The sequence below is a fragment of the Bufo bufo genome, chromosome 9 (genome assembly GCF_905171765.1).
Source record: "Bufo bufo chromosome 9, aBufBuf1.1, whole genome shotgun sequence".
Classification (NCBI taxonomy): domain Eukaryota; kingdom Metazoa; phylum Chordata; class Amphibia; order Anura; family Bufonidae; genus Bufo; species Bufo bufo.
In genome coordinates, this window is record NC_053397.1 from 183714920 (window position 1) to 183742567 (window position 27648).

At 45.0% G+C, this 27648-nt stretch overlaps 1 protein-coding gene across 3 annotated transcripts in view; it reads right to left on the reverse strand.

The window, feature by feature from the left end:
• Positions 1 to 27648, reverse strand: part of BICD2 (BICD cargo adaptor 2) — a 115161-nt gene that overhangs the window by 17487 nt on the left and 70026 nt on the right. For all 3 annotated transcript variants that reach the window (XM_040407698.1, XM_040407697.1, XM_040407696.1), the window contains exons 3-6: positions 10863 to 11015; positions 8944 to 9384; positions 3478 to 4479; positions 2829 to 2980 (exon numbers count right to left, since the gene is read on the reverse strand). In XM_040407698.1, the coding sequence (XP_040263632.1) occupies positions 2829 to 2980; positions 3478 to 4479; positions 8944 to 9384; positions 10863 to 11015 (1748 nt within the window). The remainder of the gene's footprint in view (positions 1 to 2828; positions 2981 to 3477; positions 4480 to 8943; positions 9385 to 10862; positions 11016 to 27648) is intronic.

Sequence of the window (27648 nt, forward strand, 5' to 3'; positions counted from 1 at the left end):
GACACATGTTTTTAAACTTAACTATCTACCTTTGCTTAGAGCTATTGAATCCAGTTTCCATAAATGGACTTCACTCCAGATTTCTTGGTTTGGGAGGATTAATGTGGTGAAAATGGACATTTTACCGCGTCTTCTATACTTGTTTCAGACGATCCCATGTAAAATCCCTTTAACCTATTTTGCTAAGATCAGGAGAATGGTTTCGGTTTTTGTATGGAAAGCACCCAGAGCTAGACTAAGTTATAGCTTAATATCTCGTTCTAAAGCCCTGGGGGGTACGGGACTACCAAATTTTAGCTCATACTATAAAGCGACAATCATGAATTGTGTGCTTGATCTATGTCACAACCGCTCTACTAAACTATGGGTAGAAATTGAGCATGAAATGGCTCCACATTTAGCCACTGGAATCTTTTGGTTGTCCCCTACCTCCTTGAATTCATTATCTAATTCGCAATCCCCGATGCTTCTATATTCCTTGGCTAGGTCCTGGGCTAAATTTGCGGGTAAACTTGGCCTTATACATTCTCCTGGTCCTCTCACGACACTCACGGGTCATACAGATCTCCCCACAGGCTTGAGTCAACTCCCAGCTTTAGGAGACCATAATAGACAACCAATCAAATTAATAGACATATATAAACAGAATTGTTTACTCCCTTTGGAGGATCTTTCCCATATTATTCCAGCAGGCCCTGGGCGTTGGCTCCTCTACTTTCAGTTGCGAAGCTTCATTAAATCCCTGATACCAGGATCGCGGTCATGTGCCCCCTTAACTGAATTTGAAAAGATGTGCACAGCGAGGTCAGCTCCTGATCATGCTATATCTCATTTATATGCCATGTTGAACTCTGGGGAGAAAGAGGACTCTTCCACAGACATCCAGGGAACTAAACTCAAATTCATGTCTGATTGGGAATCGGAACTGGGAGCCACCTTCTCTGTAGACCAATGGTCCAGATCTCTCCTCTTCACTCACAAATTAACGGTGTCTTGTAATTTACAGGAACTCAACTATAAAATCCTTAGCAGATGGTATAGGACCCCAGTGCGATTACACCAATTTTATCCTCAGGTATCTGATGCATGTTGGAGATGTCTTAATGCAAGGGGATCCATGACTCATATTTGGTGGGACTGCCCGGGTGTAGCCCCACTGTGGCAGGAGATCTTTGACTTATATAATTTCTTATACAAAGTTACTATTACACCCTCACCTGCGTTAGCTCTTCTATCCATGTTCTCAGGGCGGATCTCACAGATTAAGAAGGGAGCCCTCCGATTATTTATCCTAGCTATGAGACCGATAATTCCCCGTCAATGGAGGTCTACAGAGAGTCTTTTGAGAGTGACCTGGTCTAACGCCCTGGACTCACTAGTTCATATGGAAGAATTAAGCGCTAGGGATTCAGGATCTGCTACAGCCTTTTGGGGGACTTGGGACCCATGGAATCAATTTCGTACCTCCACATCTTTCCATGATTGGTTGACAACAGGTATTGTACCCGGTATTAGCGCCTAAATAATACTACACTAAGTAGAATCTCCTATCCTATCCTATACACCCCTCCCCCTCCCCTGTGTATATGTCTTGGTTTTGGTCTGTCATGTCTTGTGATGTCTTCCCGGTCTTATGTGGTTATTAGTCTGGAAGTTAGAGAATAAATGCCGTGTATGCTCTTAGATTCATTTATGGAAGCCCCAACGGCACTAATACTTGAAATTTTGTTCCGTAAGACTAATTATTGAATGTAATACTACCTCAGACTTATTGGTATGTTCAGTTCTTGACCTTGTACTTTACTGTTTTGTATACTCATTGGATGTATTTATACATTATTCAATTATACGATTTAATAAAATAATGATTGAACCGTAAATCAAGCCTTACTGACTAGTGATTTAAATCAGTTTGATTTAAATCAAATCCACCCTGACTGTGGGTACTGTTTAATTCACCATGTACTGCCTAAACTGGATACACAAAATATTGGCCCAAGAAGGTTTACTTTGAACTAATCCTCTCGTCTAGCTCACTTATAATTTATAAATTAGCCGGAGTGGATTGTGTTGACCTCTTGGAGGATTTCAATAAGAACCATTTCACTTGTGGTGGCGATGCAAGAGAGATTGGACACTTGCTGGTGATTACAGGTGATCACTGGGGGCTCCAGCAGAAGGAGAAAGTGTGATTTTCTTGTCACTTGGGGACTCTTGTAACAAAAAAAGGACTGTCGTTGTTAAAGGTGGTCCTCAGCATAAGTCATCAATATCTGACCGGCTGGGGTCTGACACCCCACAGCCCTGCTGATCGCTGCTCTGCAGTAGTCCTGCCCACTGTGTAGTGGACTGCGCTGCTTACTGCAGTGCTGCTACCAGTATTGTGAGTGGTACTCGGCGCCAGAGCTATCTCAGAACAGCTGATTGGTGGGGGTGTATCTCCGCTAATTAGATAGTGATGGCCTATCCTGAGGACAGACCATCAATATAAAATGTACTGGAAAACGCCTTTACAGTGGTATTGCCATCTGGGACATTGCTAGGATATGCCGTCAATTTCAAATAGGATTGAGTTCCAGAGGTGGGACCTGCACCTATTTCCAGAATTGGGCGCCAAAAGTTAACAGAGAGCAGCTAGACAAGCGCAGCAACCTCTCGATTCACCGCTGTGGGACTGCAAGAAAGAGCTGAGCAAGTGGACTTTAGAGACCCCCGTTCTAGAGATGGAAGAAGGTCCCAGAGGTGACAATGATAATGATATGCCATCAATGTACCAGAGGGGAATACCCCGGTAAGTCAGGGACTTGTATACAGTCGTGCCTACGTACCTTGTGGCAAACATGGCTCTGAGGGAGGAGAACGTAGCAGCGTCTTCCTTGAGCGCCTTCAGCTCGTTGCGCAGTTTCATCATGGTCTCCGTCACCATGGCTTTTTCATTCTCATACTTGCTCTTCAAGTTGGCAAGAGCTACCTCTGCAGTCTGAAGGTAGAAGGTAAAGCAGTTAGATGTTAACATTACATGTTCAAATTATTACTACACTATTTATATATTATTTGATAGTTTTTTAAATAATTTTGAACACTGCTAAAAAAATAAAAATTTATTTTTTCTAGCGGCAAATTATTTTTATATTTATCAATATCAGGCATTTCATTCTGATGGAGAAGATCACTGCATTGAATGTATCACAAAGATATTGTTAATCCGGAAAAGCAACAATACACATTCATCTGCTGCGCCACGGACGGACACGTTTCTTTAAAGTAAAGATAAGATTGAATAAGAAATAGGATAAGATTTGTCCATTCAATCTTAAAAATGGTTTAAGATTCAGTTGCTCCAGAGCGTAATTGCAAATATACTCCCCCTTCTAAAATAATAAGACATAACCTACTTTCCTCAGAGCGTATCACACAATGAATAAATTATAATTGAAAAAATAATTGCTTAAGCTCCGTATCAAATTGGAGACTCACTTGTTTGTTGGCTTTGAGCACAGTTCTCAGTGTAGCAATCTGTTCCCTCTTCGTGCTCAGAAGAGACTTCAGCTTCAAGATGTCTTCCATGAGTGCTTCTTTGTCTTTATCAACTGCTGGTCCAAGCTCTTGGCTGGCTACCTGCTGCCGGGATAGCTCTGTGGTCCTGTCCACTGCAGCCTGTAAATGCTTGATCTGATCACGGATAATAGCTATGAGGTTATAAATGTTCATGGGCTCTTTTCTAGGATCAGAAACAGGCGACGGGATTGGAGAAACTGGGGATCCAGAGTCACTATGGCCATTTTCGTTGTTTAACAGACCCTTAGAAAGCAGTATTGGTGACCTACGACCTTTAGCTTCAGGACTGTTTCTTCCGCCTTTGCCCTCCTTGTAATAATCCAGCATCACCCTGTTGGGAGTCGCGTTGTTGCACATACACACATGGTGGTATAAATTGGCCAGCTCTTCACTAAACGTAACCAGCTCATCCTGAGCCACAGTGAGACTACCTTGTGTTTCTCCAGCCACATGACTCACTTTCTTCAACTCTTTCTCAAGTCTCACAACTTGGTCTCTGTCTTGCCGTGTGGTCTTCTCCAGCAAGGAGATCTTTTCTGCCATGGCCTGTGTTTCACTCTCAAACTTGGTCTTCTCCTCTTCATATTTTGTCTCACATTCCTCATACTTGGTCTTCACGCTCTTCAGTTCATCTTTGAGGTCGTGTATTTCCGCCGAAGCTACTTTGTACTTGCATTCTAAGATCTCTGGACCGTTAATATCAACCTCATAATAATCTCCGTCCTCGTGACTATCCCGCTCTTTCTCATGGTCTAGAGAGGACTGGCGTTCCTTGGAGGCATGAAGTTTTTTCATGGCATTTAGGTTTTCAGTGAGCCGGCTGACCTTGTCATTCTGCTCAGAGAGAGCACCTTTGGTGTTCTCCAGCTGTTTCTGTGACTCCTGAAGAGTAGACAGCAAACCAACCTTTTCTCTTTCCACCTGAAAAGTCGAGGAAAACAGGATCAGTACAACAAATGACAATACAAATCAGTGTACAACATTACAATCCATTGATTTAGTTGCAAAAGTTTACAAATCTGAAGTTTACATTTGTCTAATTTGGGGTTAGGCTACTTTCACATTAACGTTTTTACTGGATCTGGCAGGGATCAGCAAAAACGCTTCCGTTACTGATAATACAACCATCTGCATCCGTTATGAACGGATCCAGTTGTATTATCTTTAACATTGCCAAGACGGATCCGTCATGAACACCATTGAACGTCAATGGGGGACGGATCCATTTTTTATTGTGTCAGAGAAAAAGGATCTGTCCCCATTGACTTACATCGTGGGTCATGACGGATCCGTCTTGCTCCGCATCCCAGGACGGAAAGAAAACTGCAACATGCTGCGGTTTGCTCTCCGGTATGAGAACGCAACCAAAATGCATTCCGTTCTGTTCAGTTACGTTTTGTCCCCATTCATTGTCAACTGAAGCGTTTTTTTTCCGGTACTGAGACCGTATGACGGATCTCAATACCGGAAAATAGAAACGCTAGTGTGAAAGTAGCCTTAGCCATTATAACAACTGAAAGCACTATTACATACAGACTGGGACCACAGGACTGCTAAAAAATAAAAATAAATAAAAATCACAAGACTCAAGGGTGGTCAAGTCTCCTTCCAAGACCACTTCCCAACTGTGTTCTGTGAAATGCAATTCAGCCCCGTTTTAGATAGTCCTTTACTTTATGCGTCAGTGATATTGAGACAAATTGAATGCTTATCAACTTCGCTGCAGTGGTCTCTTGTTCAAGAAGGGGTCCCCACTTTTGGTCTGGTGGGGACCGCCGTGAGCTGTGGCACTGGAATTAAGGCCATTTTTAAAAAGTGAGTCTTTTATTTATAATTATCTTTTGCACACTATATTCATGTTTGACTTATGTTAGACAACCCATTCAAAGGGGTTTTCCAGGCTCCCGATATTTATGACATATCCTAAGGATAGGTCATCAGTACCCGATCAGTGAGGGTCTGACATCCCGCAACGCCCAGCTGCTCCCTGCAGCCTCCACTTTGAACAGAGCCTGAAGTGCAGCGCTGTTCAAAGTGTAGTGGCCATGCTGGGTTACTGCAGTACAGCTCCCACTGGTTTCTATCACGGCTGAGCCGCAGTAAACAGGCACGGCCACTACACAGGAGCTGTGCTTCTGGCTCTGTTCAAAGTGCTGGCTCCGGAGGCTGCAGGAAACAAGCGATCGGAGGGGATTGGCTTCCTGGCTCCAAGCTCTTGTTGATTTAATTATTCAATTGTCAATCAAGAAGTTTATTAAACTCTATGGTCATGAATAACATAGCAACACATTGTACGGAACAATGTAACAGGGCACCTGGGGCTTAAAAAAATAAAATAACTGTGTGTGACGCCAAGTGATGCCACAATGCCAAATGACGTTCCACTTTTCTTAGCAGACACTAGGGCTGGACGATTTTGCCAAAAAATAATATCTTGTTTGTTATTTTCAACCCTATGGAAGATTTTCAATTTGAATCTCAATTTTCTTTATTTTTTTTAATTTTTTTAACTAAACTGAAAAACTACCAAGACTATATAGATTGGCAGAACAGGGTTTACTGTACATAGACTGGCGGTGTAGGGGTTACTACAAAAAGGGCAGGCAAGTGACGAGGGAAGGCGGGCCAAATTGATTTTAGGACTCTGTAAAAAAAAAATATAAAAAAAAAAGAATCGTCAGATACCTCAAAAGTGAATTAATCTAAATAATTTGATTAATCGCCCAGCCCTAGCAGAGATACTTTCAGAGGATATGTGGATTTTAAAGAATAACTTTTATAACCCCCCCCAGTTTTTGTACGGAAGAGCTGTGTAAGACCGCATAGCATGTGCTTAATGGGTTATTCTCATCTTAGAAAATGGGGGCGCATCGCTAGGACGGGAGGAGGAACCTGTACCTATATCGAGAGCGGAGCCCCAAAAGTGGTGGAGAGCGCACTGCGCATGCACAGCCGCCCTCCATTCACTTTCTATGGGGCCACCGAAAATAGTCGGGCTATTTCCGTCGAGCCCGTAGAAGTGAATGGGAGCGGTGGCCGGTCATGCGTGGTGCGCTCCCATTCACTTCTATGGAAAGAGCGTTTGGTGGTGGCCGGACCGGAGTCCTCCAGCCATCACTTTGTGGGGCTCCTTTCCTGATAGAGGTGCGGGTCCTAGCGATATACCCCCATTGTCTGAGATAAGACAACCCCTTTAAGGCAAGAATCCAGAGTATTCTAGAAGAAGCTAATGTGTGACCCTACACAGGCGGAATTCAATGATAGTGGTAAGGTTTTATATAGTAGGAAGGGAGTATGTTCATTACATTTTTATAGCCACTTCTTCTGCTATTAAAGATGAAAAGTAACATGTGAGACAAATGATTTAAGATTCTTGGAAGACACGCAGACATTTCTAATGTAGCCAGAAGGTAGGCTATAAACATGTCAAAACCTTTTCATAATGAAGAATGGTAAAAACAACATCAAGACAATAGTTCCGGGTAGTGTCTGATGCAGAAATTCACCTGAATAGACTATGGGGGAGATTTACCAAAACTGGTGTAAAGGAAAACTGGCTTAGTTGCCCATAGCAACCAATCAGATTCTACTTTTCATTGTTTAGAGCTCCTTTGGAAAATGCAAGGTGGAATCTGATTGGTTGCCATGGACAACTGAGCCAGTTTTCCTTTACACCAGTTTTGATATATGTCCCCCAATGTGTAGATATGTGGTACTAGACCAGGTAACACCTTAAAGGGGTTGTCCAAGTTATATTTATTGATGACCTATCCTCAGGATAGGTCATCAATATCAGATCGGCTAGGGTCCGACACCCGGCACCCCCGCCGATCAGATGTTTGAAGGTGCGCGCCGTGCCAGCGCCGCCTCCTCTTCACTGTTTACCTGCTCGCCGTTGCATCTGCAGCGGTGAGCAGGTGTAATTACACTCAAGCCATCCCATTCATTTCAATGGTACGGATCGCTCCTATACAAGTGTATGGGAACGATCCGTCCCATTGAAATGAATGGCACGGTTAGGTGTAATTACACCTGCTCACCGCTGCAGATGCAACGGCGAGCAGGTAAACAGTGAAGAGGAGGCGGCGCTGGCACGGCGCGCACCTTCAAACATCTGATCGGCGGGGGTGCCAGGTGTGGGAACCCCAGCCGATCTGATATTGATGACTTATCCTGAGGATAGGTCATCAATAAATATAACTTGGACAACCCCTTTAATGGAGTTTTATATGATTCAAAAGCGAGTCAGACCTGCAGCTCCAAAAAGAAGAGGGGGGGGGGGGGGGTTAACGTGAAAGCTACCTTGGTTGCAATATAAAAGCAAACAAGTAGTAAAAGTATCAGCACACTGCTTAATGCACAAAGACTCACTGAAAACACAAATAAAGGTAAATTGCATTACTGCTAAACTTACTATATGAAAATCAGAAGCTTTTTGCGTTTGGCCCATCTACCAGTGACAAGGTGGCTTCCAACAGACGGGATGTACACTAAATGACCTTTACATTACCATTCCCCTATACTGAAAAAGGGAAACTGTCTACTGCCCACCAATGGTTTTAATACCAGGGAGGGCGCACTGCCCACCAATGCAAACATTGTAGAAACATTTCCAGCACCCGACCTCTGACAGGGAGCTGCCGTAGGCGCAATTAACTCCTCGTTACAAGACTGTAACGCAAGTCAGCCACCTCCCTGCATAAGTAAGCGTGGCGGTGCATTGAAATATGGTTTTGATTTAAAATAATTTTTTTTTGTATCAGGACAAGTAGACTGTCATGAGGGACAAGTAGATCGAGCCCCCGCTTAAGTCCTTCGACAAGTAGTTATTTTTTTTTAATTTCCACACCCCTGCCAACAAACCCTTATATGGATAGATTGATGTAAAAAAATATAAAATGTTAAAGTGCTTGTCTCATCTCGCAGTTACTAAGGTAAGATGAGACACAGTCCCGACCATCAGCTGGTCAGGAAACAGCAGAACGCTCTGGTGCTCGCTCTTATAGTAGCCCCCACTGCGGCGCATGAGAGCTACAGAAACAGTGTAGCACAACAAGCCATGATGTTTCCCTAAGCTGTGCTACGCTTTTTTCGTAGCTCTTATGCACCGCAATGGGGGGCTACCAAAAGAGCAAGCGCTAGAGCGCTCTGCTGTTCCCCGCCCGGCTGGTGGTCGGTACTGTGTCTCATCTTACCTTAGTAACGGCGAGATGAGACAACCCTTTTAATTTATGGCTTGAAAAAATGCTGTGTTCAAACTAGGCCTTGTCTGGGTTAAACTGACCCTAATGTATGTATATCTTCATTTTTGATCCCCGCTGGTAAAAGTGGTTGATATGAGCGACTGTGGGTTCAGCACTACAGAAGTGGTAATACAGCACATACCTGCATCAGTTGTTGCTTCAGTTTCTGTATTTCAGAGATGTTGAGCTCACTTAGTAGGTCTGAGACCAGACTTGGTGCTGGATCATTCTTCTTGGGGGTGGACGCTTTGTTATCAGCATTCATCTTGATGACTCCATTATGCTCAAAACCATTCATAACATCGTCGTTGTTGGGCTCTGTGATTTCATCACTGAACTTCAATCCATCAAGGGATAAGTTTAGGTGGTTGCTGTACATTGAGTCATTGATGTTCATGTAATGGGACAGCTCCTTGCGTAGGTTGTTCTTCTGTTCACGTTCAGTCTTTAGGGTCTCCAGTGCTTCCTCCAATTGCCTCTCTGAAATCTCTTTCAATCGGATGGCATCTTCAAGCTGGCTATTCAGAAACTCTGTCTCTTCCTCCAGTCTTTTGATTTCATGTTTAAGACCCTCAAATTCCACCTGGAGGACACCATAAAAGAAACTATCAGAAACCTCTGAACGATTTATACTGCAATACAACTATTATAATAAATGAGCAATGAAATGTCATAGTATCAACTTACTCATCCTACTTGTAACCGTCCAAAAATTGATTGGGAGTGGGTTTACCCATGACCATAAGGGTGTATTCACAAGGCCGTGTCCCTTTTTGCGGACCCGCAAAACATGGACACCGGCTATGTACACCCCTCATTGCGTTGTCAATGAGTCCACACCGCGATGCAGGGTGCACACAGCTGGTACCCATTTTGCGGATCTATGGACACGGCTGTATGAATACACCCTAATGGTGTTGTCCCACTCTTCAGAATCCCCCCTCTTTGCATTAGTGACAAGAGCTATGTCCAGCATAGCTCTCAACCCTTTAGGATGGCATATGTCCATTTCCAAGCAGCTCCGCATAATAACAGCTGGTCACTGGAGCCTCCAACTGTGGGACCCCTATAACAGTTTATGAACCCACAGCCTGAGGTGAAGTTGTCCAACCCTGCAATCTAATTTCACGACTATTGTTTTAGCCCACAAGTTTTTTTCCCATACAAGTCCTCTCAAGTTAGCAGAAAATTGTTGCTTCTACTCCGCTTCCAGCATCTAAAGTTGTCCGTACTTGCTGTCATTTTATAACCTTTAAATCTATTTCTTAGAAGATCTTAAAAGAAAACACCTACAGTCTGAAGGTCTATAGCAAACTCATATACTGGCTGATCAAAAAAACTAAAATGTGGGTTATTAAAAAAAAAAGTTATCCAAGGTAAAGTGTGACTATTAAAGGCAATGACACTTGCTCACATAATGTTAAATCACATCATTACTTTGCTGTCACGTGATATAATCGACCACTGGTTAAGGCCTACATGCCTGCGAACACACAATTGTCATTACAAGATGGCCACCAGTCCCTAATGCTGCAGCCGGCAGCAGAAGGTAAGTGCACATTTTGTGGTCTTAAATGACACATGGAAAAAGATGGGGAGTTGAGTTTACTGATGAAAAAACTTTTTTCTTCATGCACATAGAGAACCCAGAAAGGTGTAAAATAATAATTTATACTCCTCTCACCGATCCCCTGCCACTCCCATTCCAACATTTCCCAGTTCACTGCTTGATCTCTACTTCCCAGTTCTTCTTGACATACAGGAAATGACTGCTCAGCCAGTGATTGGCTGCAGGTGGCTGCATCAGCCAGTGATTGGCTGAGCCTTAATTTCCTGTGAGTCAAGGGGGAGCAGGAAGTGGAGACCGGCAGTGGATTGAGAAGTGACAGAATTGTAGTGGCAAGAGATCGGTAAGGTGAACGTGAAAGTCTAAAACGTTACCATTTGCCAAAAAGTATCCAAAAGCCGATCAATATTCTGACACATAAAAATATCACAATTCCACATGCCGGTAAATGCCCTATAAAATACCAGAGAAATTAAATAACAATTCATAATTACCTGATTTTGCTTAAGTACTGAAACCTGCTTCTGCAAAGAGATGTTCTCCTCCTCCAGCTCGGTGTAGTCTTGGAGTAATCTCGCTTCTCGGAATTTGTACTCCTTGATGTCATCGCGCAGACGAGCTCTTTGGGCCTCCACATTCTGATTCAGCTGAAACAACGTAAAGTACAGTTGCTTAAAAATGGATCCAACGTCTAGGTAAATACACATGATGCAGATATGACTAGGTGAGGAGGCGCTGTAGGAACATCTAGTGTAAAGGTCGCATTGTACTGCAGAACAATAAATCTTAGGCATTATAACCGGCACAGACAACTGCACGTGATCAATCATCACCTGATGGCGCCGGTCATCTCAGTCAGAAGCAGAATGTTCTACATCCGAGCACTACAGGTTATTAATGGTAAAATTAAAGAGGACAAACAAAATGTAATTTTTAATAAACAAAAGCCAAAAGAGAAAGTACCCCTGAGTGCAATATATATGGACTGCATATCTTTTTTGGTAACTTGCAATAGATGTGAATTGGGACCCAAGCAGACATGCAACATGGCACCTAAGATTATGCAACTTAAAGAGTCACTAGACTTTCACACAATTTCATTTCATTAAACAGAGCATGGTGTAACTAGAAAATTAATAAATCACTTCATTTAAAAAAAATATGCCTGCATCCACCTGAAGAAGCTGTAAAGTCATGGCCACTCGGGGTCTCACTTCCACCTAACGCAGTCCACTGTTGTCAGGCAAGAGCCATTCCTGGTAACAGAGACTCAGAAGATGGCTGACCAGAATTGGCACGTGTCAGAGCTAGCTGAGATCCTAGGCCTGGTGAAACAACTGCTTCTACACTGCTTCTGAACATCACATGAGTGTCCTGCTTTTCTGCAAGTGTGGTTTCTCCCTCCTTATCAGTTTTCTGAGCTCCCGAGAAGAAAACAAACATAGTGGGAAGTAAGGGAAGTGAGGTCACTGAAGGGAGATGCTCCCTGCTTCTGAGAGAAATGCATCTAAGCTGCGCAGCTGAAAAAGGGAATAATAATATGGCTGAAAGAGACTTTTGAGAAGCCCAAACATAACTGTTCCTTCATTTATGATTGTAGAAAGAAGCACAACCATTATGCAAACTTTTTTTTTTAAAACTCAGGTACTCTTTAAAGATCTACTCCAACAAAAAATGTTACCCACTGGTCTGTTAGCGGGCTGCTGGATGTAAAAAAAAAAAAATTGTCGTGTCGGCAGACTGCTTACTGATTTATTTGTGAAGTGTGACCTCCATTTCTGTCCTTCGCTGTATCCAATGACCAGCACTCCCATACACATTAGAAATCTATGACCGATGGCAAACTTCTGTCTGACAAATAAAAAAATGTGATCGGCGGGGTTAGAGCGGACATGGTTGTGTGAATGAGACAATCAATTGAGAAAGGCTGGACGGGACGAAACGCGTTCTGAACATTTATAAGCTGGAATAAAGAACATACCTTGCTGAAATTACTTTTACATTGAGTCATAAGCTGAAATATCACTGTGTAAAGTGAAATGCAACAAAAAAAACATGGGGCATTCCTTTACTCAATGTGCCCTTTGTATATTAATTAGGATGTGGATGGGAATGAAGGCGCAAGAATGGATTACAGGTTGTTCTGTATCTAGAAGATTAGCAGAGCGCATACACAGGCTCTCATTATTAGTTCAGCTCTTGAGAGACAGTTACATTCCTTCCTGATCGCCACAGAAACCGGGAAAATCTGAAGAAACTTCATTCAATCCACAGAATAGGGGATAACTCTACGCACCCACTAAGGAATGGAGGAAGGGGCACGCTGTACCCTGTAGTCAAACCAAACAGAGCAGGTCTAGTCTACGTTTATTTAATATGATGTAGAGGTCTTGTAGTCTAATGATCCAAATATAAAAAAGTAGACCACGTATTCATAATATCAACGAATATGTATAAGACAAATGCAAAAGCTACAATAACAGTCACACAAGACGCCCGTTTTCCCAGGCCAGCGCTATGGAGGGCACTGCTGCTAGTCCGGAAATGGGGTAACCATAATCATAACAAGGGACAAGGATGTTACAAAACTGCCTTGCTTTCTGAACACCGCTCCCACGTGTCAGAAGTTCAGCGATATAGCAGTCAGATGAGCCACCATTCACAGCCTCCTGTCAAAATGAACAGAAATGCTCATTGCCTTCTGGCATTCACAGCACAGAAATCTAAAATTCAGAAAAAATTTGGCAATACAAACTATTTATTTTTTTACAAGATTTCAAAGGTAGAAAGCAGTTTTGGGTTTTGCAAGTCATAAATTGCACCCCTCCTCAATGGATCTGTAGGCAGCAGTCTGAAATATATGTAAAGGTAGGCTGATGGCTCCAAAATGTAATAAAAGTGAGTTAGTCACAGCGACAAAACGAGAAATACCATGACTGAGCCTGAGGCAGGGCTTTTAAAGGTCACAGATACAATACTTCATCATTGTTTAAGTCTTCTCAAGCCGTATTCGACAGAAGTCACCTGCCTGAATGTTAAATGTTACATCCACCGCAGCATCCGAACCCCCGACAGCCCCCGCAGCATCCGAACCCCCGACAGCCCCCGCAGCATCCGAGCCCCCGCAGCATCCGAACCCCCGACAGCCCCCCGCAGCATCCGAACCCCCGACAGGCCCCCGCAGCATCCGAACCCCCGACAGGCCCCCGCAGCATCCGAACCCCCGACAGGCCCCCGCAGCATCCGAACCCCCGACAGCCACTGCAGCATCCGAGCCCCCGACAGGCCCCCGCAGCATCCGAACCCCCGACAGCCACCGCAGCATCCGAACCCCCGACAGCCACCGCAGCATCCGAACCCCCGACAGCCACCGCAGCATCCGAACCCCCGACAGCCACCGCAGCATCCGAACCGCCTGCCAGATCCGGCAATCCGGATGCGGATACGTCTCACAAATGCATTGCAATACCAGATCTGTCTTTCCGGTTGTCATCCGGAAAAACGGATCCGGTATTTTTTTTCTTTTCATATTTAAAGGTCTGCGCATGCGCAGACCGCAAAAACCGGATCCGTTTTGCCAGAACACTTGGGACCGGATCCGGCATTAATGCATTTCAATGAAAATTAATGCCGGATCCGGCATTCCGGCAAGTGTTCAGGATTTTTGGCCGGTGAGAAAACTGCAGCATGCTGCGGTATTTTCTCCGGCCAAAAAACGTAAGAGGGACTGAACTGATGCATCCTGAACAGATTTGCTCTCCATACAGAATGCATTAGGATAAAACTGATCAGGTTTTTTCTGGTAGTATTGAGCCCCTGTGACGGAACTCAATACCGGAAAACAAAAACGCTAGTGTGAAAGTACCCTAAAGGTGCTAAAACACATTAAAGTTGGCCAAACCCACTGAATTTAGACTGCCAACTATATGATGTGTATGTTCAATACAACATGCCCAATTTCCTTGTTCTCAGAGGAGATGCCTGGCAGCGGCTTACTCCCCTCTCCCCATGTGTATTGGGGGAGGGTATTCAGCTGAAATCTATTGAAGGTTAAGTGGATACCTTAAAGGGGTTGTGTCACTTCAGCAAATAGAATTTATCATGTGGACAAAGTTATTACAAGGCACGCCACTTACTAATGTATTGTGATTGTCCCTATTGCCTCCTTTGCTGGCTTGATTCCTTTTCTTCATCACATTATACACTGCTCGCTCCCATGGTTACGACCACCCGGCAATCCATCAGCGGTGGCCGCGCTTGCACACTATAGGAAAAAGCACCAGCCTATATGCACTTCCACGATCCCCACCAGAGAGGCCGGCACTTCTTCCTATAGTGTGCAAGCACGGCCACCGCTGATGGATTGCCGGGTGGTCGTAACCATGGGAGCGAGCAGTGTATAATGTGATGAAGAAAAGGAATCAAGCCAGCAAAGGAGGCAATAGGGACAATCACAATACATTAGTAAGTGGCGTGCCTTGTAATAACTTTGTCCACATGATAAATTCTATTTGCTGAAGTGACACAACCCCTTTAAGGTATCCACTTAACTTTCAATAGATTTCAGCTGAATACCCTCCCCCAATACACATGGGGAGAGGGGAGTAAGCCGCTGCCAGGCATCTCCTCTGAGAACAAGGAAATTGGGCATGTTGTATTGAAAAATGAATCCAGGCAAAAGAAGGCAACATGGGCAATCACAATAGTGCCTTGTATTAACTTTCTGCACACGATAAATGCCACTTGCTAAAGTGACACAACCCCTTTGATTATGAACTAAACTTCCACCACATACTTAGTTTAAAAAAAACAAAAACTCTGCATGCATCTTTTATTGAAAAATGAAGTTTTGTATTGTGAGAACAGACTCTACAGATAACAGTGAGCTGTAATACTAGACATGTTGCAACTTTTACAATGGCTACTTTAGGATGAAGTCCCTCGGTCTATTACACGGCTGTCCACTAGGTGTCAGCATTACATGTCGCCAGCCCGGTGACTGTCAGTGCGCTGCAATTCCTCATGTAGCTGTCATCCAGGTGAATAATACCCAGGCATGAATAAAGAGAGGCTGTGCGATTACAGATTAACCTGCAACCAGTGTATTATCAGAAAAATTCATCAGCACAATATCGAAAAGCTAAGTCAATAACGTGAAGACTTTATTTCCTCTTTTTGCTATGCAGTACATACAGTATATGAGAGGAACTATCTACAGGTACATGTGCAGTCTGTGCAGTGGTCAGGTACAGAATACGGTCATTCATCTCATGACACTGCAGGTCAGGACAGTGCACACAGACAAAGTGTATATGAGTAAATAGAAATTATAATGGAGGGACAGACAGTTTATTTTACATAAGTCAGGCTACTTTTACATTAGCGTTTTTCGTGGATCCGTCATGGATCTGCAAAAACGCTTATGTTACCATAATACAACCGCATGCATCCGTCATGAACGGATCCGGTTGTATTATGTCTTCTATAGCCATGACGGATCCGTCATGAACACCATTGAAAGTCAATGGAAGATGGATCCGTTTTCTATTGTGTCAGCCTTTTTCTTAAATGGGTTTTCCAGACCTTTTTTTTTTTTATGGCCTATCCTTAGAATTGGCCATCAATATCTGATTGGCGGAGAGTCTGACACTCTGCAACCCCACCGATCAGTTGTTCTAGATCTACAGCTCCGTCCACTACACACGATGGACTGCTCCAGCGCCAGAGCCCCGCGGGCCGCCGATCAGATATTGATTACTTACATATTACACAGCACTGTACAGATTGCCGACATTCGCATCAGTTCCAGTATCCCATGTGGGCCTTCCGTGGGCCTCTGGGTCTGTGCAGCCACGCCACACCACAAAAGGATAGTACAAGTCCTACCTTTGGTCCCATTTTGTTGATCGCGATGTGACTAATTAAAGGTAATGGGTCTAAGGCTTTATGTACATAACCGTTGTTTGGGTCCGCATCAAAGCTGCAAAAAACGAGGCCGCAAAACTTGCTGTCCGCATCCGTTCTGTGGCTCCACAAAAGAAAAAAAAAGAACAAAAACCTAACATGTCCCAGTTTGCGGACAAGAATAGGCATTTCTATAATGGGCCACCTGTTCAGGGCGGCATCCGTGTTTTGCGGATCCGCAATTTGCGGAGCACAAAACACAGTCGTGTACATGAGGCCTAACACAGCAATGTGGGGTGCACACGGCCGATGCCTGTGTTTTGCAGATCCACCATGTGCGGTCTGCAAAGTGGACACGGCCGTGTCAATAGGGCCTTTAACTTTGTTATCTCAAGAGATTCTGAGCACACTTACCTAATCGGGGTGATTTTTGGAGTGTGGGAGGAAAGCACCCGGTGTAAACCCAGAGAACATACTCTAACCAGATACTGTCCTTGGTTGGATTCGAACCCAGGATCCCTGAAAAGCCTGGACAGGCTGGGTTTGCCAGTGCGGGGGGGGACTGCTGCTCCGTACAGGTACAACCACTTGAAGGTAAATAATTTGGGGGTTGGCACATTATGATGGTAAATATATGACCCATATTTCAAGAGCCATACACGGTCCAATAAAAGCTCGTCGCTGCTCCACTTTTTCCTTGCGCTATTTTTGACCGTCCGAAATGCGTTTGTTTTTAGTCATGTATGAACAGCAGTGCAGAAAGTTGCAGCTTTTGCTTCAGGACGTGATTTAGCTTTTGTAGTAATGGTAGACGCACTCCAGCGTACCTGTTCTATATCATACGGCGTCCAACGCGGGACGTCTAAAGGCCTGAAATCCCAGGGCTACAAAGTCCAAGACAATGCCCGTGACTTACGTCTGATTGCCCAATGTGCCCCGTAATCTGAAGACAAAAGAAGCAGACATTGCCCTGAAAGTGATTTCCATCCAGCCTGGCTTGGTCTGACAAGTAATCCACACGACGACAAAGGGGTCATTCTCTCTTGGGAAGTGTGGCAGTAAATATAGGCGACAGATGCCAGCTTATTACACCCAGCACTAATGAGGGAACGCTCACGCACATAGAGATGATGGATGGGCAGAGCTTCGCTGCAGAGGGCGGCAGGCAAAATGGAACAATGCTTCTACTGTAGCTGAAATGATATGCAGCCGAATATTCAGCAGTGACATACTGTAGGCCATTTAGGTGGCCAGACAGAAGATAGCATGGCCTAGGGGGGTTGACTAGGATTTTTTAAGAAAAAGGGTCTGTAGCCGCCCACCAAAAATAGCACCACACATCAGCTTGTGCCTGGCATTGCAGATCCATTCACAGATTAATTACTGCATGAGGATCATTAAAGGGGTTGTCCAAGATAATTAAAAAACTTAGATAAGCCCCCTCCCCAATGGCCATTCTGGACACTGTTCACGGCACTTGACCACTGCAGCCAATCGCGGTCCTCTGCAGCTCTATGGTACGTCACCACTGCCCCGCTCTACCTGGCTGCAGCAGTTGTAGTTTGTAAACATGCAGTGGCAGAAGAACCAGAGCAGCGTCGCAGGATCATTGCTGGAGGACGGGCCATACCATACATTTTTTATTTTGTTGCTTTCATATTGACTATTTGACTGACGATGATGCTCGTCTGTCCAGTTTTCGTCAGGGGGCCCTAGTACAAGATGGTGAGTCGGTGCTGTGAAAGCGTTAGCTCAACTTTGATATACGTCTTTGTCAGTTTTCCGTCCGTGAAAAATACAAAACTGTTCTCCAATGACAATGTCCACTGTGCACCAGTTTTTGTTCCGTGAGTACGTTTTTTTTAACCACTTCTCATGTCAACTATTCTTTACATGAAAAAAAAAGGTCAAAAATGGGATTTACAGAGCATCTCCTAGCAATGGTCTGTGAAAAACAAACCAACAATGAAAGGTAGTCGTGTGCTGTCCAAGAGGGTTCACAGATCCATAGATTGAAATGGGCGCTTTTGGTCCAGAAAACGCACCAAAGTCCTGCATACTTCCGTTTTTAGGCAGACAAACAGTACGCAGAAAGAAACGAATGTCTGAATACACCCACTGAATTCAACAGATCCATGCGCTCCCCATGGAGAAGACGGACAGCGTCAGCATACGCCTGTAATTCACTGATGTGTTAATAAGGCCTACGAGTCCTCTTCTAGTTTAGCATGAAGCTTCTGGTCTCAGATGTTTGGAAGCAAATTTGCGTTTTCCGTCTGGATAGAAGGCTGCAGGCCTGCCTCCGTCAGGAGGCGTCTTCTACAAGGGACACCTTTCTGAATGCTGGAATCATTTCAGCTTGGCTGGAAGGGGTCCAAGTAATTTGCTCATTGTAGACAATTCGAAGAAGGAAACAACAAAGGAAACGTTCACGTGTTAGCCGAACAGCCAGCAAAGGGACCGTATGGCTATGGTACGAATATCCAATGGTATGTAAGGTCACCAGTTGTAAATTACACGTACAGAGGCTCCTCTAACTTTAGGTGAAAGTCAATGTCAATCTCTAGAGGATAGCTCACTGGTTCTCGCTTCAATCACTGTCAGTGTGTAATTACTTTTCAGTCAATACGCCTCTAACTATTGACCAGATGACTGCAGCACTCAGACAACGATGGTCAATCATTTAGGTCTCATTAAACCGGCCATATCTGACTTATAGCCTTACTAAACCAAGCTGCAGAGCTCTCAAGCCCGGGACAATGATGTAGAATTTCTAATTTTCTGAGGGATCCTGTGTACATAAGGTGACTACTGATTACATCTTTGAAGAAGAATATGATCACATTATGACAAGTCCAACAGGACACCACTTTAGGCCCCCCATACACATTAGTGTATTGTCGGTCGACCCTGCCAAGAACAGTGGGTTGGGACAACAATTTAATGTGTATGGGGAGCTCCAGACACTCCTCCGAAGGATGGGGTGAAATTAATATTTTGCCCAATCCTTTTATTAACGCCAGATGTGTCTGGCAATGACTTTCTCCACTCTCACCATTAAATACACATACATGTTTGGCCTAACATGTATGCAGGAGTTGTGAGGGAGTCGGAAGAGATAGCTGTTGGCCAAACGATCGGGGGCGTTTAAGGAGTCTCTATAGATTAGTAAAGAAAAACATAAAGGCTCAGACCACTGCCATGGTTTTAAAGCCCTGATCCCCTGGCCACTTTTTGGGACTAATAGGAGGGAAGGAGCAACATTTGTCTCTACATGTCTTGTCCACAGCCTTGGATGGGCTATGTATACGTGTCTGGTGATGAAGGCTGCTCTATGGACACATACAAGGACCACCATTTATTGATTCCAAACAGGGCTGAGGAGCTGAGGAGTCAGTGTTATCTTAGAATCTCCACTGGTGTCGGACTTAGGGACTGGCCCACCAGAGAAGTCTCTGAAGCCATGGTGGGCTCCAAAGGTCCAGGAGGAAACCCCCATTTGGTGCTCCCCTTGGAGCCAATTACTTGGCACAAGTGTATATTCCTGTGATCCAAATCATATTAGACTTTATTGATGATATAGGGGTTTGGCCATGAAAATAATTTCCTCTGATGGTCCAAGGAGCCCCAGTCTGACATTGGGCTTACTGACGACACAGCCCTTTGAATACACAGCAACCTGTATAGAGAATACGAACAGAAAACCACCCTGCAACTGTAACCCAATATTATCAACGTGCAATGGCACTTATGCTCGGTATCTAAATTTTAGGCCCATAATACTTTATGTCAGGATGCCACATTCAATGATTTCCTGCTGGGAGGGAAGAGACAGATGACAACAGCTGACAGAAGCTGATGAGATACTTTCATATCAAAGAATCTGCAGTTGGCGTAAGGAAATCTCCAAATGTGGCATTTTGCCACAAGTACCATTTCCTAAAATACCTAGTGGGGGCGCCACTGCTCACAGAATATTGATAGTTCGGGCTATGATTGCAAGATTAGTTGTCTGTTTATACCCCACAAGGTAGTTTGTGCATCTAGAATCACTTCCATGGTGTGGTGGTCTGCGTCATCAACCTAACATTACGGACATTGTAGGAATCGCCTAGTCCAGCTCGGTTATATCAGAATCAGCAACGACGGGCCTAAACTCAATTTACTGAAGCACACATCCCCCACCACCACTTCGGCATGCTGCCTGTTGCCCATCACTTGCTCTTGGTAGCTTAGCAAGGACATGTGTGCTTGTAAAGCAGTTGCTCCGACAGACGGGAAAAGCATGCTGACAAATGAGGATGAGGAAATTCTCCGAAACTAGTTTAATCACAGCGCAAGACAAGAGTTAAAAAACAAAAAATCCACACCCCTAGGTGTAACCCAATATGGACCTCAGGCTGCTGATTCACTTATGGTATTAAAATAATTGCAAAGCATAGACAAAGCCAAAAACAACCCGGAGAACATGGAGATGGTGAAAAGCTAATCAAAAACACACATGCTAACTATAACCCAAACCACGTGCACCACTCAGCATGGAGGCAAAAAAAGCACAAATATTGCTGTCTGTGGGGCTCGAGGAAAGAAGGTGGCTGTGAAACGCGTCGTGTAACGCTGGACTGCCTTAGTAGTGGACGTGTTGTGTGTCCGACAGGAAAAATGAACTTGTAGATGTGAGACATTTTCACGATGGTTCCTCCCTGTTGGTAGGAGTCGAGGAGAAGTACAGCTCGATGATTCACACGAGGAAATTATCACAGACTAAAGTTTTTAACTTTAGACTGTGACATCATCCTCGTGCCTTCAGCAACTGCAGCCTCCAAATTCCAGCACTTGGCTGGGAGGCGGTGAAGAAAGGCTCATGCAGAGGCGTAATCTGTAAAGGTCTTTTTACATGGACTTATGTTTCAGGCAGTTATCGGGAACGAATCAAACCTTTTAGGCCAAACATCAGGAATGGGGGGTTTCTACAGACTCTCATCCCCCCCGTAGCCAACCCGATTATTGGTCCAGTTAAAAGCAGCCTAACTCCTGGATCCTAATGCAAAATCGGTAAGAGAGCTTTCTATGGGACACTATTCTCTATAACACTAGATAAAGGATCCATGATTTTCTGGAATGTGAATGGAATTAAATCTGCATCAGACTATACAGAAGTATAAGAGCTGACTGCTCCAATACTGCCATACAAAATCTCTAAGCGTTTCCAGAGGGCCCGGCCCCCCCCCCCCCCCCCCCCCACCCCCCACTGACGGATCTCCTCCATTCCACAGCAGCACATGTTCTGAGCCTCAGAGGAGGCAGCTGGGTTATTCACAAAATGATAGGACAACTCCGTTTTTCCATCAATGTTTCTCATACATGAGCAGGAAAGAGTTGTTTTTCTTGCCCTGTGACCTCGAACCACTGCCTGTGGATGATGGAAACAGCTTCTCGAGCCGTACAATGCTGCGCAAAGGAAGAAATCTTCTAGGAAACGTGGATTATATGTGTGCAATCTCCTGGGTGAATGTCAGGCGATTTGTAAGTCTAGGCAGAGATGACAGGCTTGGACAAACTGTTCGCTGCAATCGTTTTACATTGGAGTCTGTAAAACACTAGACTTTAAAGGGCATCTGTCAGCAGTTCTGTACCTATGACACTGGCTGACCTGTTACATGTGCGCTTGGCAGCTGAAGACATCTGTGTTGGTCCCATGTTCATATGTGTCCGTACTGCTGAGAAAAATGATGTCCTAATATATGCAAATGAGCCTCTGGGAGCAACTGGGGCGTTACCATTACACCTAGAGGCTCTGCTCTCTCTGTAACATATGTGCATATGTTACAGGTCAGCAGTCGGTTACATAGGTACAAATCTGCTGACAGATGTCTTTCAAAGGGGTTATGCCAAGTTTTGAATTTATCCAGTATCCACAGGATAGGGGATAACTGACTGATCAGTGGGGGTCCCGATATACTGTGGATAGGGGATAACTGACTGATGGGTGGGGGTCCCGATATACTGTGGATAGGGGATAACTGACTGATGGGTGGGGGTCCCGATATACTGTGGATAGGGGATAACTGACTGATGGGTGGGGGTCCCGATATACTGTGGATAGGGGATAACTGACTGATGGGTGGGGGTCCCGATATACTGTGGATAGGGGATAACTGACTGATCGTGGGGGTCCTGATATACTGTGGATAGGGGAGAACTGACTGATCGGTGGGGGTCCTGATATACTGTGGATAGGGGAGAACTGACTGATCGGTGGGGGTCCTGATATACTGTGGATAGGGGAGAACTGACTGATCGGTGGGGGTCCTGATATACTGTGGATAGGGGATAACTGACTGATGGGTGGGGGTCCCGATATACTGTGGATAGGGGATAACTGACTGATGGGTGGGGGTCCTGATATACTGTGGATAGGGGATAACTGACTGATCGTGGGGGTCCCGATATACTGTGGATAGGGGATAACTGACTGATCGGTGGGGGTCCTGATATACTGTGGATAGGGGAGAACTGACTGATCGGTGGGGGTCCCGATATACTGTGGATAGGGGATAACTGACTGATCGGTGGGGGTCCTGATATACTGTGGATAGGGGATAACTGACTGATGGGTGGGGGTCCCGATATACTGTGGATAGGGGAGAACTGACTGATCGTGGGGGTCCCGATATACTGTGGATAGGGGATAACTGACTGATGGGTGGGGGTCCTGATATACTGTGGATAGGGGATAACTGACTGATGGGTGGGGGTCCTGATATACTGTGGATAGGGGATAACTGACTGATCGTGGGGGTCCCGATATACTGTGGATAGGGGATAACTGACTGATCGGTGGGGGTCCTGATATACTGTGGATAGGGGAGAACTGACTGATCGGTGGGGGTCCCGATATACTGTGGATAGGGGATAACTGACTGATCGGTGGGGGTCCTGATATACTGTGGATAGGGGATAACTGACTGATGGGTGGGGGTCCCGATATACTGTGGATAGGGGAGAACTGACTGATCGTGGGGGTCCCGATATACTGTGGATAGGGGATAACTGACTGATCGGTGGGGGTCCTGATATACTGTGGATAGGGGAAAACTGACTGATCGGTGGGGGTCCTGATATACTGTGGATAGGGGAGAACTGACTGATCGTGGGGGTCCCGATATACTGTGGATAGGGGATAACTGACTGATCGGTGGAGGTCCCGATATACTGTGGATAGGGGATAACTGACTGATCGGTGGGGGTCCTGATATACTGTCGATAGGGGAGAACTGACTGATCGGTGGGGGTCCCGATATACTGTGGATAGGGGATAACTGACTGATCGTGGGGGTCCCGATATACTGTGGATAGGGGATAACTGACTGATCGGTGGGGGTCCTGATATACTGTGGATAGGGGAGAACTGACTGATCGGTGGGGGTCCCGATATACTGTGGATAGGGGATAACTGACTGATCGGTGGGGGTCCTGATATACTGTGGATAGGGGAGAACTGACTGATCGTGGGGGTCCCGATATACTGTGGATAGGGGATAACTGACTGATCGGTGGGGGTCCTGATATACTGTGGATAGGGGATAACTGACTGATCGGTGGGGGTCCTGATATACTGTGGATAGGGGAGAACTGACTGATCGTGGGGGTCCCGATATACTGTGGATAGGGGATAACTGACTGATCGGTGGAGGTCCCGATATACTGTGGATAGGGGATAACTGACTGATCGGTGGGGGTCCTGATATACTGTGGATAGGGGAGAACTGACTGATCGGTGGGGGTCCCGATATACTGTGGATAGGGGATAACTGACTGATCGTGGGGGTCCCGATATACTGTGGATAGGGGATAACTGACTGATCGTGGGGGTCCCGATATACTGTGGATAGGGGATAACTGACTGATCGGTGGGGGTCCCGATATACTGTGGATAGGGGATAACTGACTGATGGGTGGGGGTCCTGATATACTGTGGATAGGAGATAACTTTGAAACTTGGCACAACCCCTTTAAAGAGTTTATTCAGGATAAGGAAAACATAGCGGTCAGGTGTGGAGCAACCCTACAGAAACAAATAATGACCAACACACTCGAATCTTCTAATTACGATAAACCATCTCTGGCTCACATTATGTGTACAATACATTTCTAATAAAGTATTAAAGGGGTTTTCCATCTTTGTTTTAAAAGGGTCAGAAAAAGAAAGAAAAAACAAAAAAACAACAGAAGTCATTCTTATCTCACCAATCTCATGTCGATTCTGTTCCAAAGCTTCCCGAGTCCTCATGTCCTCTCAAAATATAGGAAATGACCACTAGGTTGATCACTGGTCACAGTGGTGAGGCTACTTTCACATTAGCGGTTTCAATTCCGCTATTGAAATCCGTCATAGGATCTCAATAGCGGAAGAAAATGCTTCCGTTTTGTCCCCATTCATTGTCAATGGGGAGAAAACCGAACTGAACAATGCATTCCGTTCCATTTGGTTGCGCTCCCATCGCGGACAGAATAATGCTGCAAGCAGCCTTTTTCTGTCCGCGATGTGGTGTGGAGCAAGACGGAGCCGTCCTGGCACACAATGTAAGTCAATGGGGACAGATCCGTTTTCTCTGACACGATAGAAAACGGATCCGTCCCCAATGACTTTCAATGGTGTTCATGAGGGATCCGTCATGGCTATAGAAGACATAATACAACCGGATCCGTTCATGATGGATATATGACGGATCCGCAAAAAACGCTAATGTGAAAGTGGCCGGACTCGTCTCCTCCACTGATTGGCTGAGCGGTCATTTCCTGTGTGTCGAAAGGGACCAGGAAGTAGAGACCAGAGGGGACCTGGGAAGCTTTGGATTTGAGTAGTCAGGGGATCGGGTAAGGTATGACTTGTTTTATTATTTTACACTATTCTACTTTTTTCAATCGGTCAGAAAAACCCTTTAAAACATACCAGTCAGTCAGTGAAGGGAAATCACTTCTTTTGTTCTTTTTTTTTTTAAAAAGCCCTTCCTATATTTAAGAAAAACGTTACCATCCAGGCCACCTCTTTAAAGTGGTTGTCCACAATTTTCACAGTAGGACCTGTGAAAAGAAACATGCTGGTCCACTCCAAGACGCTCGATTCAGAGACTGCCCTATCTTTTCAACATCTGCATGGATGTAGTCATGTGCACCGCTGCAGCCAATGAATGGAAGGGAAACATGCTGGCCCGCTCCCACCCGCTCAACTCCTTTTCCCTGGCTCCCAGGCTGCCCTATCTGTCAATATATCCGTATGGATGGGGTCATGTGCACCGCTGAAGCCAATGAATGGCCTCAGCGGTGACATGCTCCCAAGCGGTATGTGACCTGTAAATGGATTTAAGAAAAATCCCAGACAACCCCTTTAACGAACTGTTTTCAAGTTGTGAAAAATCTATTGTTCAAAAAGCAACTACTTTTAGCTGTTTACAATTTGCATGCACTGAACTGCTATGTCTGCATAAAAGAAAATCACGCTGTCAGGCTGCATCTATGAAAACGTAAAAAGAAAAAAAAATCACCCTTATAATCAGCTTCCCGGATAATTAGGGTAATTATCATGAACGGGAATGAAAGAATATTAGCTGCTTTACAAGTGTTAAATGAATATGCAGGGATAAAGAAGAAATCAGAAAAAGTCCAATTAGCCAAGAAAAGAAAAAAAAAAAAGAGCTAAAAATGTGACAGAAAAAATTTGAAAGCAGTTAAAAAAAAAAAAAAAAAAAGGGCCATTAAATTGAGATGAAAAAAATAAAATAAAATAAAATAGAGAGAAACATCTGTGGTTGAATTGTATCTTTTCAGCAAGAATTTATCAAGCTAAAAATAATCTGTGAATTGACATAATCAGACTGAAACCTGCACCACACATGAGACTGGGAATAGCGATCTGTATACAGCGTATAGCTGCAATGTCCCACTATGTGCGAAAAGGGGACACTTCAAACTTTTGTGTATGTCATCTTATGCCATTATCTACGGTATTTTCCTCTGTAATAGCTGCAAACTCCTCACAACAGGCTGGTAACTGCATTTACACACTGTCACCACTAGGTGTAGCTGTCACATCAGTTATATAGGACATAGAAAGTTACAGTAGTTGTGAGTTGGAAGGAGATTAGGAGAGGAGAGTATGCAACTTCGGGTCCATTCACACGTCCGTAGTGTATTGCGGATCCGCAAATTACACCCGGCCGGCACCCCCATACAACTGCCTACTCTTGTCCGCAACTGCGGACAAGAATAGGACATGTTCTATTTTTTTCTAGAGCCGCGAACCGGAAGTTCGGGGGGGCGCACCCCGGAAATGTGGATGTGTGCCGTCAGCAACGCGCTCATGTTCTGCGATAGCGCGCTGGACGCATTATCGGCAAGGTTAGATGCCGATTTCGATAACTTTAAAAATCATTAATATCGGCTGATAATATCGGTAACTCCGATAATCAGTCGATCCCTATTCCATACCAGGGCTCCAGAAATACATATACCGTATTTTTCGTTTTACAAGACGCAAAAAGAGGGGGGAAAATGGCCGTGCATCTTATAAAGCGGATACTTCGCTGGCCGCTATGCTGCACAGCGTGGCCAGCGAAGTATCAGTGTGGAGGGAGGAGGCGGGGACACTCATGGCGGGGCCCGGTGCAGGAACTATACTCTAATACACCGGGCCCCGCCGCAGCTGTTAAGTACATTCAATCCGAATGGGTCCGCAATTACTGTACTGTACTTACTGTAGTACCTTATGTATAGCATTAATACGGCGCAGACCGGCAGCTCCCTCGTCATGCGCCGCCTGCCCCAGCTCCCTCCTCATGCGCCGCCTGCTGCAGCTCTCTCCTCATGCGCCGCCTGCCTGTTCATTCATAAAGTGAGATAAGCAGACAGGCGGCACATGAGGAGGGAGCTGCGGCAGGCAGGGCAGGTGGCGCATGACCGAGGGAGCTGCCGGTCTGCGCCGTCTTAATGCTATACATAAGGTACTACAGTAAGTACAGTACAGTAATTGCGGATCCATTCGGATTGAATGTATTTAACAGTTGCGGGGCCCGATGTATTAAAGTAGAATCACTGCACCGGGCCCCGCCATGAGTGTCTCCGCCTCCTCCCTCCACACTGATGCATCTGATGGGGGATCTGTAGATGTGTTAGTAGTTAAGTGTTATCCACAGAGCCCCATAAGTGTCATCCTCAGATCCCCCATCAGTGTAATCCACAGATGCCCCTTAAGTGTAATCCACAGATCCCCCATCAGTGTAATCCACAGATCCCCCATCAGTGTAATCCACAGATGCCCCTTAAGTGTAATCCACAGATCCCCCATCAATGTAATCATCCACAGAAACCCCCATA